This window comes from Abramis brama (assembly GCF_963993115.1).
Source record: "Abramis brama genome assembly, chromosome: 8".
NCBI classification, from domain to species: Eukaryota; Metazoa; Chordata; class Actinopteri; order Cypriniformes; family Leuciscidae; genus Abramis; species Abramis brama.
In genome coordinates, this window is record NC_139970.1 from 39,047,874 (window position 1) to 39,064,410 (window position 16,537).

The 16,537-nt window shown below is 36.3% G+C and overlaps 1 protein-coding gene across 4 annotated transcripts in view; it reads right to left on the minus strand.

Annotated features, from left to right (window-relative positions):
* hdac4 (histone deacetylase 4) overlaps positions 1 to 16,215 on the minus strand; it is a 218,259-nt gene extending 202,044 nt beyond the window's left edge. For 2 of the 4 annotated variants that reach the window (XM_084123202.1, XM_084123200.1), the window contains exons 1-2: positions 15,928 to 16,215; positions 618 to 888 (exon numbers count right to left, since the gene is read on the minus strand). In XM_084123202.1, coding sequence (XP_083979328.1) covers positions 618 to 639 — 22 coding nt within the window. In that variant the 5' untranslated portion in view covers positions 640 to 888; positions 15,928 to 16,215. Of the gene's footprint in view, positions 1 to 617; positions 889 to 15,863 lie in introns of all 4 variants that reach the window. The other 2 variants (XM_084123201.1, XM_084123204.1) reach the window with 2 other exon arrangements.
* Positions 16,216 to 16,537: the final 322 nt, after the last annotated feature.

Consider the following 16,537-nt stretch of genomic DNA (forward strand, 5'->3'; position numbering starts at 1 on the left):
TGGATTTCAACCACATCATTAATTGTTGCATAATCCCTGTAACTGACCTCTCATTGCTTTACTAACCCAATGGCTCAGAATAAAGCAGTACAACTACAGAGTGCTCATCTGTCTAGCGGATGATTCAGTGAAAAGAAACCATCTGAAACTCTCTGACCTTTTCCTCTGCGAACACAACAAGGAACATATAAGCAGAAAGAGAGAAGAGGAAAGATAAAGGAAGAGAAGGAGCCAGGGAGAAACAGCACAGCTTAAAATTTTTTCCAAGAATAATCAAACTCCTCCTCGAGCTGACAGTTGGACAAGGCGGCCTTGGCAAAGTCGAGGGGACAGATATTTGAGTGCGAATCAAAAAGCTGCTCAAAAGCCTTTTCTGGCATCTCAAGGCTGATTCTCAACCCTCGAAGCCCAATCACGTGCTATTCCTGTAGCTGAGAAACACTATCCTCTTCTACAGAGAAAAACGGGTTTGTAATGGCACATATCTGGATCACAAAAGGTTTATTTACAGACAGACGTAACTGAAACCCGATCGGAGCTGATTCCATAGTGTTTATCTTGTTCTGAGAGGGGTAACCTAAGATGAAAAGCACTGAAGGGCCACAAAGAGCTCTTACCTGGGCGGCTGTGGGAACTCATTGTGGCTGCGACGGCTCTTTCTGAAGTGACTGGGTTGATAATAAGAGGAGTGTGTCCTGGCAAATGAGGATGTGAGAAACACCTCACAGCTCCTCTGGGACTCGTTGGCTGCTCACCATCCACGGCTGAATGGAAAGACGAGTCAAAAGAGATGCGGGACAGGAAAGAAAGGACAATCTCAGAAACTCATAGCGCCCCCTCTGGACGTAATCCAGCTCTGCGTGTTGGTTCCTCTTCGCTAGGCTTGAACTGTCAAAAGAGCAAAAAAAAGAAATTATGTAATGGCCGTGTTTTATTACCTAATGAGCTGCTTTGCTGTCTGCTGCCTATATTGAACTGAAATATAACCAAGACAGTGATTTGCAACGCTCTACATAAAATTAGCACAACATATGAAAAACACCTTATGGGATTACCTTCAGTATAACACATGCAGTGTTAATTTAGCTTTTGGTCAATGGGAACGCCTTATAATGTTCCCTATGTAGGCAGCACACTAGGTTTTGTAACAGAGCCAGAGATGAAGCACACGTCGCTCAAGTGGGCTTTTCCTCTACAGTGTAAATGCATGACAAAGGCCAGAGCAGAAGGACGCCGTGACACATTTTTGACACGCGGCGGGGCGGGTGTAAACCACCCTTTACCAATCTGCCACGCTGACACATTCCCTCCCAGCCTTCCATATTTGCTGTCACAAAGCGTTACAGAACTGACAATAACAATCACATGTCAAGCAGACATAACGCAGCTCGCCCCACAATAAGAGTGTGTACATTTCTCCTTATGTCCACCTGGAACAAAGGAACCTGTCTGTCAGCGTAACAACAGTATCTGGAGCAGTCTAGCACACAGCAGGACTTCACAGTTTAGCCATGTTATGTAACCATAAACATCAGCTGTTCCAAGAGGAATGAGGCCTAGAGTAAAGGAAAAATCACTCAGTCTGTGAGGGTAGGCTTACCCGAATACCATGTTTCTGGCAAGTAGGGCTGGGGAAAGCTAATAGGGATGGGAATCTGAGAGAATTTCTGATTTCAGGACCTTAACAATTCAAAACAGTTCTTTTGGGAGTTTTGAGAAAGAAAACCACATCACAATAATAGGTCACAACGATTGAATAAAAAAAATAAAAAAATACAACTGCCTTAAGTACACAATGCAACAACAGTTTTCTGGTTCATATTGAGTTGAACGGGATAAATATATTGACTTATTTTAATGAAACTGCTGCGTCCGAAATCGAATACTTCCCTATTATATAGTTTGCGAAAAACAGTACGTAGACAGAGTAGTATGTCCTATTACAGTAGGAAAAAAACAGTTACTAAATACTAAAACAGTAGGCAAAAGGTACCCGGATGACCTACTTCTTCTGGCAAGATTCTGAAGTGCACATTCAATGGACACCACTATCCCATGAGGCCACGGGAGAGGATTAATGAACTGAGGTGAAGCGACACAACTGACCCTGGTAGGTCACATGATAATGACAACATGGCAGATGTCAGATGAATTTCATTCATACTACCCAAATTCATATATAAACATTTTTTTAATGGTCGCGAAGCAAGTTAAATTTTCACATGTAGTACCTATTCAGACAGTATGCACCGTGTGAGTGAGTTCAAGACTGATTCATGAGTCTTTTTAACAGATTAACTCAAAGAACCAGTTCCTAAGAGTAATCCCTTTTTGAACCAGAATGCAATAGTCATGATTCCACATAAATTGAACTCTAGGATATGCACACATAAATATAAAAAAGTATCAATACAAGTATCTACAGTATCAATGCAATATTGTGAGTAAAAAATATATTTATTTTTTTAGCCCTAAAAAAAAAAGAGGTGCACCTAAATCGATGCACAGATCTAAGATGCATGTTCTCCTCATTTCAATGTGGAATGTGTCCAACAAACCTTTAGGTTAAAGAGTTTAAAAGGTAGGGTTTGTAAAAAATGAAATAAAATGTGCACGGCCACACGGGCATTCATAATGACACCGGTATTACCGGAGTTATCAAATGTCGATTAACCGGTGGGAATATGTCCTGTTTCAAATCCCTAGTTTAATCAGAATTACATTTTTATTAAAGATTATAAAGACAAACAATATTCCCTTTAGAATAACAAGCATTGGAGAAATAGGACCAAGAACGTACATTACAAAGTTTAATTTGTAAATTAATAATAAAATTGTAATTATAAAACGGATAGTTCCAGTCCTTGATTCTGATTGGTTGAGCCGCGTTCGAAGCCGGTGTGAATTACTCAACAAACATGTGTTGACCGCATTACATCAGTGTTACTGCGCAACTGCCGTTTGTGATTCTTTGTTGCTGCATGTGTTGCTTAGCAACCTCTTCGGAACTACATTGCTTGGCGGAGGAATAAATGCGTTATAACGTTATATTTTTTGTTGCTGGTGTTTATTTTATGAATAAAATAAGTATTAAAATTAATATTTTTATGGAGTAACCGTTTTATAAAAGCAAAAAGCCCCTTGAAGACGTGTTTTACAGTGGATTTAAAACAGCTATGGGGCGTTGTTAGGCACGACGCGGAGCGGAGCCCCTTAGCTGTTCTAAATCTTTGCAGGGCTTATTGCTTTATTTTATAGTGACCCATAAGAATACAATTAAGCATAAGATTCATATGTCAGCAAATGTCTCATCATAAATTATGAAAATGTATCCTACAGCACGAATAATTGGGATACGCACAGGTTTTACGATAGTGCTGTTCTAAATTCTGTCAAACCCATCTGAAAAACCTGCTGAGACGAGGGAAACATCACACAGGGCATGCCTGCTTTAAAAAAAGACCACTCCAAACCACACATCTATGCCCTCAAAAATCCCAAGCTACAAGGACTCGATCCCAATTAAACGTGCCAAGAAAATGTGATTTAATCTTTGCAACTCCCAAAGCTGACGTGAAGTTTTCCGCACACACCAGGAAAAGGTGTTGCATCACAGGCCACCAGAATTAAGTGAAGCATGTACTCTATAAATCCGTTTGTTTTAGAGAAGCACGTCTCCGCAGAACCACACACAATCTTTACGGGACATCTGATTTTCCAGCTTTCTTCTCAAAGTAACTATGGCTTCGCACTGGTGCCAGGTGGCGTGGATTACATGTACTGGAGGGAGTTTAGTTCCAGTTCCTCCGGCAGGCTTTTGCACTTGCTGTCATCACATGTCTCACATGGCGCCCTTCCCGCCCCGTGAGCGCAATAAACAGAGCGAAAGTGGACGTGCACGGACACAGTGGGTAAGGATCTCGAGTAAATGTGAGAAAGCAAGGGCAGAGACTCAAGCCACAATGACATATTTGTGCAAAGAATTGTAGGTAAAGTGTGCAACTGAAGAAACAGCTATTTATAATATTTTTATCAATGCATTGATAAAAATCAATGCATTTTTACCAATGATTATGATTCCATTTAAGGATTCAGGTTCCTTAATGATTTTTTTTTTAAATGCAATTTATTTTATATTGTTTTGTAACATATTTATGTGTCCGCAGTGTGTGTACACAAACATCCTATTGTGGTAAAAATCCACTCACTCCATTTGTTATTTTACACATAAATCTGAAACATTCTCTCAAAACGTGCCGCTCAGGAATGTGATCCAATGTGACGTCAAATTTGACAGGCCCCGCCCATGACTGGCACAGAATCTGCCCTATTATCTTAGCTCCTCCCCTGAATGAGCTGTACACAATCCACCATGTTTATTCCCTCGCCTGAGCATTTAACAGCAGCATTCAAGTAAGAAATGTATTCTTTTTAAAGCTACTAAAGTTATTCAATCAAGTGCAGTGAGTGATTTTCTGTTTTTCTTTAGTTGTTTGATTCATATTAACAGCATATAGAGCAGTAGGTACTGTATATTACGCTGCTGTCACTTTAACACACAGATATAATATACACATGCAATTTTTTTCACTGCTGTTTACGTTCACAGACATAATCGACTGTGTTTGTGAACTTGTGTGTTTGTAATAAGATGTAAAAGAGAAATTAGTTTTTTTTTCCAGCTTTCTGTGCGCCTGCTTCGGATGTGTGCGCTAAGAAAACCATATCAGAAGTATAAACTGATATGGCTTTAAAATGCATGCAAATAAAAAACTTTCATGATGATGAAGAACTGCAATGTCATGTGAGCCTGGCCATGGATAGCGATGATAATCAAAACCAAACAAATGTTTTGTTCGTTTTTTGGCAGAGTATTCAAGGCACAAGCTGTACAGGCTCCGCCCTCTTCTGGAAAGAGCATGTTGATCCTTTCACTCAAATATTGGCATTTTCAACATGGTATAATAAATGATCTGTGGGGTATTTTGAGCTGAAACTTCAGACACATTCTGGGAGCACTTGAGATTACATCTTGTAAAAAGAGCATAATAGGTCCCCTTTAATGGGTATAGCTACAGTAATGTCTTCAGCTAGTCAGCTTGAGATCCTTTCCATCTAAACTGGTTATATCTCTTAAGCCTAGTAGTGAATGTTTTACGAGCAGTAGGATAACCATAACCATATTAATCAGCAAAGCCAAAAGTTAAATAGTATACCTTTAATGTGAACAAATACCTATTTGCGAACAAATGATTCTTTTGAACTGGTTCTGTTAATGGAGCTCATTGAATTATTCAAAGAGGTTCTTGACTTATTAATCAAACCACAAGTAACAAACCACAGTAAGTATGAATATGAACAAATTTGACCAACGCATTATTTTTGACAAACCAATTATTTTTCATTCATAAAAAGAACCATTTCAAAAGAGTTACTGCCCCTTTAAAATCAGTGAATGAACAATTTTACTGAACAGTGCTTGAACAGTGGAAAACAGAAGTTTCACAAAAATTACACACTTCACCTTTAAAAGCTGCCAAAGAAACCCACTTCTCTACCATCATTTGCAGTTCTGTCCGTCTACATGAGGCGTAATGTTTTCCTGAGAGTGTTTAATGGAGTGAGCTTCCTCCCTGACCCGAACTGAACACTACAGCTCAGTCACTTACTCCCTCACGGCTCAGAGATCGCTGACCGACTACATTCGTCCCAAACCACAAATGGCCCCAGCAGCAAGACCAGAGTGACCGTGAGAACCGCAGTGACGCAGGGTTGACTTGAGGGAAACCCCTGATATAAAAGTCAAAGTGGCATTTGAAGAGCCGCAAGGAAGGAGACATTTCCCCCCGGAGTACCGCTGCTATTCTCAGCTCAGACCTATTTTAGTAAAGGGGTTTCTCTTGAATTGACATTGCCCCATAAAACTGTCAAAACATGTTAACTGCATGCAAGTGTTGATCTTTTCAAGCGGCTGGTTTTCATGCTCACTGGCCATCACACTACGTCTGTTCTGTTATTTCAGTCATGTTGCTAACGTACCAAATCATTGTCATTCCTACTTCTCAAGTGTCAGTGGCGTCTTCTAACACAGGATGAAGAAACATCTTCTGATAAATGATAAGATAATGCACACACACAATGGATTTAAATGAAACATATCTGTCTAAGACGGGTTTCTGACGTATGAAAATGCATGCAAGACAGCCACAACTAAAATATTACAGAAATACATATATATGGTAGTATTATATTTATTTATATATATATATATATATATATATATATATATATATATATATATATATATATATATATATATATATAAAAATTATATTATATTATATTATATTATATTATATTATATTATATTATATTATATTATATTATATTATATTATAGGGCTGCTCCGAATACCATTTTTTGAGCTTCGAAGCTTCGGTAGTAATGAACATCGAATATTCGAAGCTTCGGAGAGAGGGGGCTGAACATATTCTTCTCTCTAATAAAGGCAGGATTCTATATGTGTCTGTATGTCCGTTTGTATTTTTATTATTTCGAGAACCGTTTATCCAATCGACTTCACAAGGGAGTGCAGTGTGGCATTTGGTGTAATATATGGACATGCGAGACGCGACACATTCAGAATTAATAAACTTTTAATAAACTACAGAACAGCGCGAGCGGGAAGCGGCACACTTCACACGGGCAGGGCTTATGCTCCGAGAATGGACACGTTAAATTAAACAATACTTTTAAGGTAGTCTAATATTTTTCTGACTAACAAATTACTGACACAGTAAAGGGTATATTTATTTAAATAAAGAAAAACTAAATTTAAATAAAGAAAAAACAAAATTTAAATAAACAAATAAACAAATTTTCAAATCGAATACCAACCCACCGAACGAATATTCGGATATTCGAATATTCGGGTCCAGCCCTAATTATATTATATTATATTATATTATATTATATTATATTATATTATATTATATTATATTATATTATATTATATTATATTATATTATATTATATTATATTATATATACACACACACACAAAATATCACTGTTTCTACAATATAATTAATATATAGTAAATACTTGTCATCAGTCTAAAGATGCACGTTAAGACCAACCACAACTGAAATATTAATATTATGTTACATTTTTTGTTGTCAAATAATTATAATAAATATATAAAATAAATTGTATATATATATATATATATATATATATATATATATATAGCCTGTATATATATATATATATATATATATATATATATATATATATATATATAGCCTGTATATATATATATATATATATACATAATTCTTTCTACAATAGTCTAAAGATGCATGGTCAAGCCTGGCACAGCTAGAAAGTTATTCACAAAATTTATGGCAATTGCCAGGAAAAAATAAAATAAAAAAATAAACATCATAGAGTGATAAATATAAAAAAACAAATATAAATATTACAGTATCCTTCTTTCTACAGTATCGTTAACTTGTCGATTATTTGTTATCACAGTATGCAGGTGGATAGTCAAGCCAGCCATAGCTTAAATTTTATTAATTAATAAAAAAAAATCATATGAAAAATATGGTAATCGCCAAGGAAAGAAGAAAAAGTTTACTTTTTCTGTTGTCAAATACTTTAAATACTAAAAAAAATTCTTGGGATTTTGAGTGTTCATTTAAATTCAGCAATTTCATGGCCTTCATATTTGCTGTTAATAAACTGACATATCACCATTAGTTGTTTTTTTTACGTAATATTTAAATCCAGCTCTGTAAATATCAGCCTCGGCCATTCAAAAACACTTATTCCAGGTTTTCCAAGATTTTGGGAGCCCTCCAATACATAACAACTAGACAAACACATTAAGACATTTTTAAAAACAGGAATAGGAATGGTGGCCTAGTTTTACATAAAAGTGTGTCAAGGAAGCGGGGCGCAATGTTAACAGAACGCTTCAGGACAAAAAACAGCCAAAGTCGGTCAAGCGTCCACTGGTCCTGACTGCTCATGTCTGGGGGTGCGGGTTTATCCTGAGGGAAAGGGAAGAGACTTCTAAACCCTCAGCGGCATTCAGTCTTACATCATCCCGTCTGGGACAAAACAAACCCAAACATGGCGGGCCGGCCAGCCGTCTAGAGTGACCATCACAGAGGAGCAGATCTGACACAGGCTGACAGGCCCGAACACCCGAGCTCAGCAGGAAAACGACACTCAATCCAACATGACAGGATATCGCCTGTGTTGGTACAATACTCACCGCTGCTCGCTCATGTAAGCTACAGGACCAAACACTAGCAGGACAAATATAATACCAGTTCGCCATTACACTGCACTAGAAGAGCTAATGAATGCTTAAACGTTAAATGACTCTGCTTTTGATGAGAGTGACCATTTACTGTTTAACATGAATAAGTCTAAGCTGAGAATCATCAAAGAAAGCAATGCCATTGGGAAGTCAGTTGTGTCTCTTTTATCCCAACGTCTTTGCCTCAGCTAAAGCTCTGTGTGTCACATTCCATTAAAATGACAAAGTTGCACAACTTTTGAGGGAACCGTATTGCAAAGGAACTCCACATCTTACTTGCAGGCAGTGATTTTCAGTGTTTCTTTCCAGGACTGACGTGGTACCGTGTTCTGTGCCATTAAATTCACTCTCATGCCGCTATGGCCAAATGCTTTAAGGAATTCGCTCAACCACTGACGTCTTGTTTTGGCAGAGTAAAATAGTGCAAGGCATGTTAAAAAATGGGATGGTGAGCAACAGATTGCGTATGTTTTAACCAGTCATTTGATGCAGTAAGTGTTCATTAAAGGAATTAGTTCAGCTGAAAAATAAAATTCTGTCATTATTTACTCACCCTCATGGCGTTCCAAAGCTGTTTTTCTTTCTTTCTTTTTTTTCTTTTTTTTTGCACGGAACACAACAGAAGAACTTTTTTGAAGAACTGTCATCATGGTTATTATCGTTAAGTAAAACCATTAAAACCTTTTTTTCATTGAAATGACGCTGAAATAAAATAACATATTAGATGAAAAACTGAACAAAAATGAGAAACGTTGCCTTTGGAAACTAACGGAAGTTTAAGTTGAAGCACAAACTGGAACTACATAAAAATTGAAAAACTGAACTAAAACAGATTTTTTTTTTATTTTTATTAAACCTAAATAGTAATATTGAAAAATAAAATACTAAAATTACAAAAGCACATCATAAAATTCCTAAAAATAAAAGCTAATTCAAAATGAACATAAAAAAAACTATAATAATAATACTAAAACAACACTGGCTGTCATCAAGCTCCAAAGTGGACAAACACCACAGAAGTAGTTCAAATGACTATGTGCACTATAGTCCAAGTCTTATGAAATCATTTAGGCCTAATAGTTTTGTCTAGAAATAAATCATTTGAAGCCATTTTTCCAACCTGAATGAGATTTTTCATATGGCACATGAGCTTTACGCATTAATTTATGGTTCTTTAAAGAAATAGTTCCCATTAGTTCAACATTGACTCACACTCATGACGCATCTATCTGCACTTGAAGAATGTTTAGGAATCACAATTCAAACTGACTTAAACTGCATGGGGGGGAAACACACGCAAGACATTTGGCATCAAATATCTTCATGTTCCATGGAAGGAATGAAATGAGGGTGAGTACATGATGACGGTTTCATTTTTGGGTGAGCTATCCCTCTAACAGTGTTTATTAATCTGTCTATTTTGGAGCATGACACAAATTAACTCTATGAACTGTTGAAAAAGACACATCATGAGATTAAAAACGTCACCTGAAAAAACAACAGCATACAGGGTTTGGAACAACATGAGGGTGAGTAATACTGACAGAGTTTGCATTTTAGGGTCAACTATTCCTTAAATAGTCAGATGAGTATCAAGAACTCAACATCTCCATTTCCATACAGGCCTGAGTGTTTCCAGATAAACAGAGATCAGGAAATGAGTCTTGCGACTGTGTGGACGAAACAGTCATCGCTGACTTTCCCTCGGCTGTTGTGTCCTCCGCTAGGACTGCAAGGGTCACAGTCAGGTGACGATGAGGTCACCACCTTGACCAACTAACACTTCGTTTTCATTAAACCCATCATACAAACAGACAAGCTTTTCATTATTGCAATCTTGGGTTTCGGACAAACACAGATTGCCAAATGAACCCTGCCAAACGAAGCCTCGCCAAGTTCTGCCAGAGCACAATGGAAAACCGAACGGGCGCTTAAACAAACCAAAAGTGACACGGACACCAAACGATTCCACACTGAGGCGACAGCACTCTAACCACTGAATCTAATACCCAAAAAATGAAAAGTCTGTCATCATTTACTCCTCCTCATGTCGTTCCAAATCTGTATGAATTTATTTCTTCTGCGGAGCACAAAGAATAGGCTATTTATTGTTCTTTAACTATATAAAGAAACTAAATTGTGATGGGTGCTGTAAGGCTCTAAAATGATAAAGCAACACCACGACTAATAATGATATCACATAAATAAATATCACACACGGCTGCATGATTTGGAGGGGTGAAGGGAATATGAAAATTGCGATTGCGATTAAAATGCCTTTGCTTTGGCAAAAAAAAAACAAAAAAAAAAGATTATACATCAATATGACTATAATAATAATAATATTGTTATTATAGAAATATTACAAAAGAGCATTTAAGAAAATTAATTTGCAATTGATTGCTTGTTTGAACAATTTGGCCAAAAATAAGAGATTATAAAGTAATAATAATAACAACAACAGTAATATCATTGTTATTATTATTATTATTATTAATTGTTTTACTAAACTAAATTTTAATTTAAGAAATATTACTAAGAGTATTTAAGAAAATAAAAAATTGTGATTGTGATTAAAATGCCTTTGTTGTGCTTGTTTGTACAAATTGGCCAAAATTTTGAGATTATCAATCAATATAACTGTAATAATAATAATAATAATAATAATAATATCACTATTATTAATAATAATACTTTTTATTACTAAACAAAATTAATATATGATGAAATATTGCTTTTTTTATTTTTATTGCGATTGCACTTAAAATGTTTGTACAATTTGGCCAAAAATGTGAATTATATATCAATAAGACTATTATAACTAGTTAAAAATATTAAAATAAGAAATTACAAAAAAAAAATCCATTTTTAAGTATAATCGATAATTAAAATACTTATATATGTTTATTTCTTAAATTATACATTTACATTTTTTATAAGCGCTACTCATTAAAAGTTTGATGCATTCTCAAATGCACATTATGCATATGACTCAATATGACTATTATAATCATATTTTAACTAGTTAAAAATGTTAAAATAAGAAATTACGAAAAAGAGCATTTCCATTTTTAAGTATAACTGACAAGTTAAAAGACTTATATAGGTTTATTTCTTAAATGATAAAAAAATTATAATCGCTACTCATTCAAAGTTTGTTGCGTTCACAAATGCACATTATAAGTGACCCAAACTGCAGAGTTCATGTGAACCGAGCCGCTCTGAGACACTGAAAGAGCACAGCTCCACGCTATATTTAATGAAATCAGTGATTATCATATTTGACAATCACACAAAGCAATATCGCTATTCTGATTTTATAGCCCTAATATCTGACTGACTGACTTCTGAGGAACACAGAATGAGAAGTTTGAGTATAACATTTCTTTAAGATGAAAGTGAAACAAAAACTGTCAAGTTCCACTAAGGACAAAATAGCACTATAACAGAAGAAAAAAATAGCAACTCTTGCACTATATTCCAGTCTCATGGAGTCACATGAAAGCATTATGTGAGGAATGGACTGAATTTAAGTCAATATTCATTCAAATGTTGCTCGACTCATCATTCATTTTCACTGTGTGGAGAAGAGCAGCTTCCACATTCTGTGTAAATATCTCCTTTTGCATTTCATAAAAGCCACAGAGGTTTGGAAAAACATGAGGGTGAATATATAAAATGACAAAACATTCATTTTAGGAAGAAGCACCATCCTACAAATATCCAGAGACTTAGCTTAGCAGACAACACAAGGCCCTCAGGGACATTAAGACAATCCTCTAAATAACACTGCTTGTGACAAACATCCAATTTTCCAGTTAGGGGACAACCTTTCCACGGATCGCCAGTCACACTTGTCATCTGTCCAGCCGCATTTCCCACCTACAGTTACGCCCCGTCTCCTGTTAACACTTTCCCTCGGAGCCAAACTCTCGCTCTCTTTCCTCTTCAGTCACAGATGCAGCAAACGGTGCAATCTGCCAATCTCCATGAGTCATCCAGCACTGTTAATTATGTACCCTAAGGAGTAGAATTGATTAGCGAGGGTCTCAAACTGATTTAAATTGTTATTTGAGACTATATAAAGCGTGGGCCTAAACATTGCCATTTAGTCACATTCACTAAGCGCTGTCGTTTTTCAGAATCCTACTTTGCCAAGTCATACAGATTGGATCTGTGGAGAGAGAAGCACAGACGGGATAAATGATGCCGGTGCATTCACTGACAATGTGTTTCAAGGGGAGAAACTTTTTCACTTTAGCTTTCAATGAGAGGTGCTGTATGAAATGAATAATTATTCAACCATAGATTAGTCACTACGAGTTGAGCAGAATGTCAATCATTATGGCAAGTCTACAGTTAAACTGTTAGCACATGAAAAGAGGTGCAAACTTAATGGCAAGTCATTCATGTCAGCATAGGAGTCTTTAAGTTTATTTTTCCTCACCAAGCTTGCTTTTTTTTTTTTTTTTTATCTGTAAAATAATACAGTCAAAACAGTAATATTTTTAAATATATACCGGTTTTAAATCTGAATATATTTTAAATTGTTTTTTATCCTATGATGACAAAGCATCATTACTCCAGAATGTCACATTATCCTTCAGAATTCATTCTAATATGCTGATTTATTGCTCAAGAAACATTCCTTATTATTATCAACAGTTGTGCTGCATTTTCATCAGGATTCGTTTATAATTAGAAAGTTCAAAAGAACAGCATTTATTTTAAATAGAATTATTTTTTGTAGCATTGTAAAGGGCTTTACTGTAACTTTTGATTAAATTAATGATACTTGCTGCATAAAAGTATTAATTTCTTTAAAAAAATAAAACTTTTAAACTAGTGTAGGCCTATATGATCAAGTTTACTCGAGTAATTGGATTAGCTGACCAGTGCATGAATTCAACTAGTTAAAAAGCATTTCACCCAAAATCAAAACAAACAGATAAGAAATTATATTTTGCATTAAGAAAAAAGAAAAAAAAATCTTTTTAAACTAACAATTTTTACGACCATTATTTTTATTTTTATTTATTTATTTATTTTTATTCTTAATGCATCTGGATATGAAGCCAGTACAACGATTTTAAATTTGTGTTTACTTATTTTTGCATTGCAGTAATGGAATGATATTTTTTGCCATGAGAGATGAGACGACAATGGCATTTAATTGCCATGAAAATAATAAAAAACAGAAAATCTTAATGGGCTTTTTTTTTAAAGGCTTTAAATGAAACATTGGCAAAAAAAAAAAAAAAAAAATCAAGGAAAGAGCAAAAATATTCCAAAAACAATTCAAGTGATATAAACCCACACAAAATCACATGTGCACATTTTTTTGTTTTTTTTTTTGTTTCCAGAAATCCAAAAGTGCACAACTAGGGTCAAGCAAAACTAGATTAACTCTCTGCTGCCAAGTTCTCAGAAGGCCGCTTTGACCTTCTTCCTGTGGGGCCTGGAATTTACAAGGTCTGAGCGCTGGTCCTTGAGAGCCGGAATGTGGAAAGACGAGCGAGTTTCCTACAGGCTGTGATTAAAGCCTGGATGTATATGCCTGTGCATGATGCCACATGTTAGAACTTCAACCACCAGCTACGTGTGACAGCAGCCCAGACCGACAGCGTGATATAACCACCACCACCACCACCACCGGACAACACAGCCGGCATGACTCAGCTCAGAACATCAAAACAGCCCAGGGAACTCGTCAGCCCTCATGTTCTGTTTGCTCGTTTACGTCAAGACCGTTTTAAAAGCACAAAAACAAAAATTTCAACCTAACATAAATAATACACCCCAGCAACTTTTAATCTCCTGGCAATCTCTGATTGGTGCACAGGGAAACAGAACATTCCAGAAACGTCAAAACTACTGAACGCATACTCATTTCTTAAAGGGCCTATATGTGTTTTTCTGAAATTTAAACTCGCGACTGACACCTGTGGTCAAAAAACGGAACTGCTCTTCCTTTCTGCTCACTCTCGTACATGCACACTTCACAAGTCATCCGCTGCAAAGAAGTCAACATTATGTTTACAGAGGTAAGAACAGTCAAATACATATATTGTTTGAGAAACTAAGGCTAATTGCTGACTAGCGGTGGTGGCAGAGTGATCTGAAACGTTTAACATGAACGCGCTTGACGTCACATCCGCAGACAGCGCGCGAAAAATCCGACCCGACAGAAAATAGGAAAAATAGGATACAGGCTTATAGGTGCACCCACTGTGAGCTGACAAGGTGTCAGTATGCTCATCAGGAGATGTTTGAGTCATAAATGGTCAAATAAAAAGGCTATTGTTACGTTTATTTTGGGGAAAAAGTTGCATATAGCCCCTTTAAAGTATCAATAATGTCTGCATAACCATACTAAAAGAATTCAATGGAAAAGTGAATGTTAATTTCAAAATTAATATTTTAGTTTTTTTACAAATATAGAATTGAGGTTGCTGGTCGGTGCTAATCAGAAAAGCAAAAAAAAAAAATCTAAAAAAGGAAATCTATGAATACTGAGTTGGAAAATAACATCTAAATTCACTTTCAAAACAATTTTCACCCATTCATTCATGCTCCATAGAATGACTCTTAAAGGGATAGTTCAACCAAAAATCACCGTCAAGTTTTTCCAAACCTGTATTTGTTTTAAAGAATTTTAAAGAATGTTCTTTAAAATACCTTATTTTTTGTTCAACAGAAGAAAGAAACTCATACCGGTTTGAAACAACATGAGAGTAAGTGTTAACAGAATTAAAATTTTTGGGTGAACTATCCCTTTAAGTGATGCTAACTGACACAAGAATCATCAGTTATGCATATGACGTCAGAACTTCCATTGACAGAAAGGAACACGCTGTTTATTGCTTGGAACTCCACGGGAAACATACTGTATATCTATAATGTTCAACCAGGAGTTAAAACAATGTAGCATTTTTTTTTTTTTTTTTTATCAACCACTGGGGATTTGACTCAAAGTGCACAAAACTACCAGGTCCTAAAATGTCTCTCATGAATATATGTGTAAAGAATGACAATGAAAAGCTGACGACTGTCATACTGATAGTTGACCCTGTCAAGTAAAACTGTCAAAATTATGTCAAATCAAAACTGTCAAACCAAAGCACTGCTATGAAAACATGCAAACATGCAAACATATAGTCAACATAAGAGTACAATACAGCGCATATGAGATAGGCCTATATATACACACTTTCAAACGTTTTCTGACAGACAAAATGTTCAAACCTTTCAAAAAAATGATTTTCAATTAAAAATGAAAAGATCACACATTTTGTGGAACGGCCATTGTATAGTTGAGTAATAGGCTATGCCTTAATTATAATCTAAAAAATCAGACTTTTAAAAATCTGCCTTTATGATTCTCCTGCAGGTATGAAGTAAACGCATACACATAGAAAATGAAACGTGATACAACTACTCCGAGAGTTACGATTCAACACACACACACACACACACACACACACACTGTTTTGATTGTTTCATCTGATCGCCCACAAGTTTCTTTCTCTTACTGAAATGATCGCTGCATTTAATGAGAAAATCACAGGGTAACGCATGCGAATCGTCGCTGATCACCTCTCCGAAGCTCCGCCGCGATCGGACGCAACGCTCCGGACTTTATTCCCGTTGGAGAGCGCGCCAACGACGGATCCACTCACCGACGGGTTCCGCCATACTGGATTGTGTCGAGCGGATCACGTGCGTGTCGAGTCCCCGGCGCATGTCCTCCAGAGGCGGGCGCTCACAGGCAGTCGAGCCCGCGTCTTCATGTTTCTCACATGGGATGATAATTATTGACCGATTCCGATTCCTTAACAGTGCAGTGCCAATAACGATTCGTTTGATGAACACATTTGAAATAAGAAAGGAAGTTCTTGTATAATACATACATAGGCGGAAATCGCGGGGGGGTCGGGGGGGTCCGGACCCCCCCTATCTGAGGGTTGTCCCCTCCTAAAAATATAATTAAAATATGTGTATTGTAAATAATATAATGATATATACTTAAAATAACTGTTTAAGTAGTAAAACAATAAAAATGCAAACGGGGCAAAAAACAAAAACAAAAAAAAACGTTTTAACATTTTGAGTCCCCCTCCCTTCCCTCACAGTGCTTTGGTCCACTGCAGGCACGGCGTCATGGGTGGGCCTGACGGGCCTAGGCCCACCCACTTTTCAACAGGCC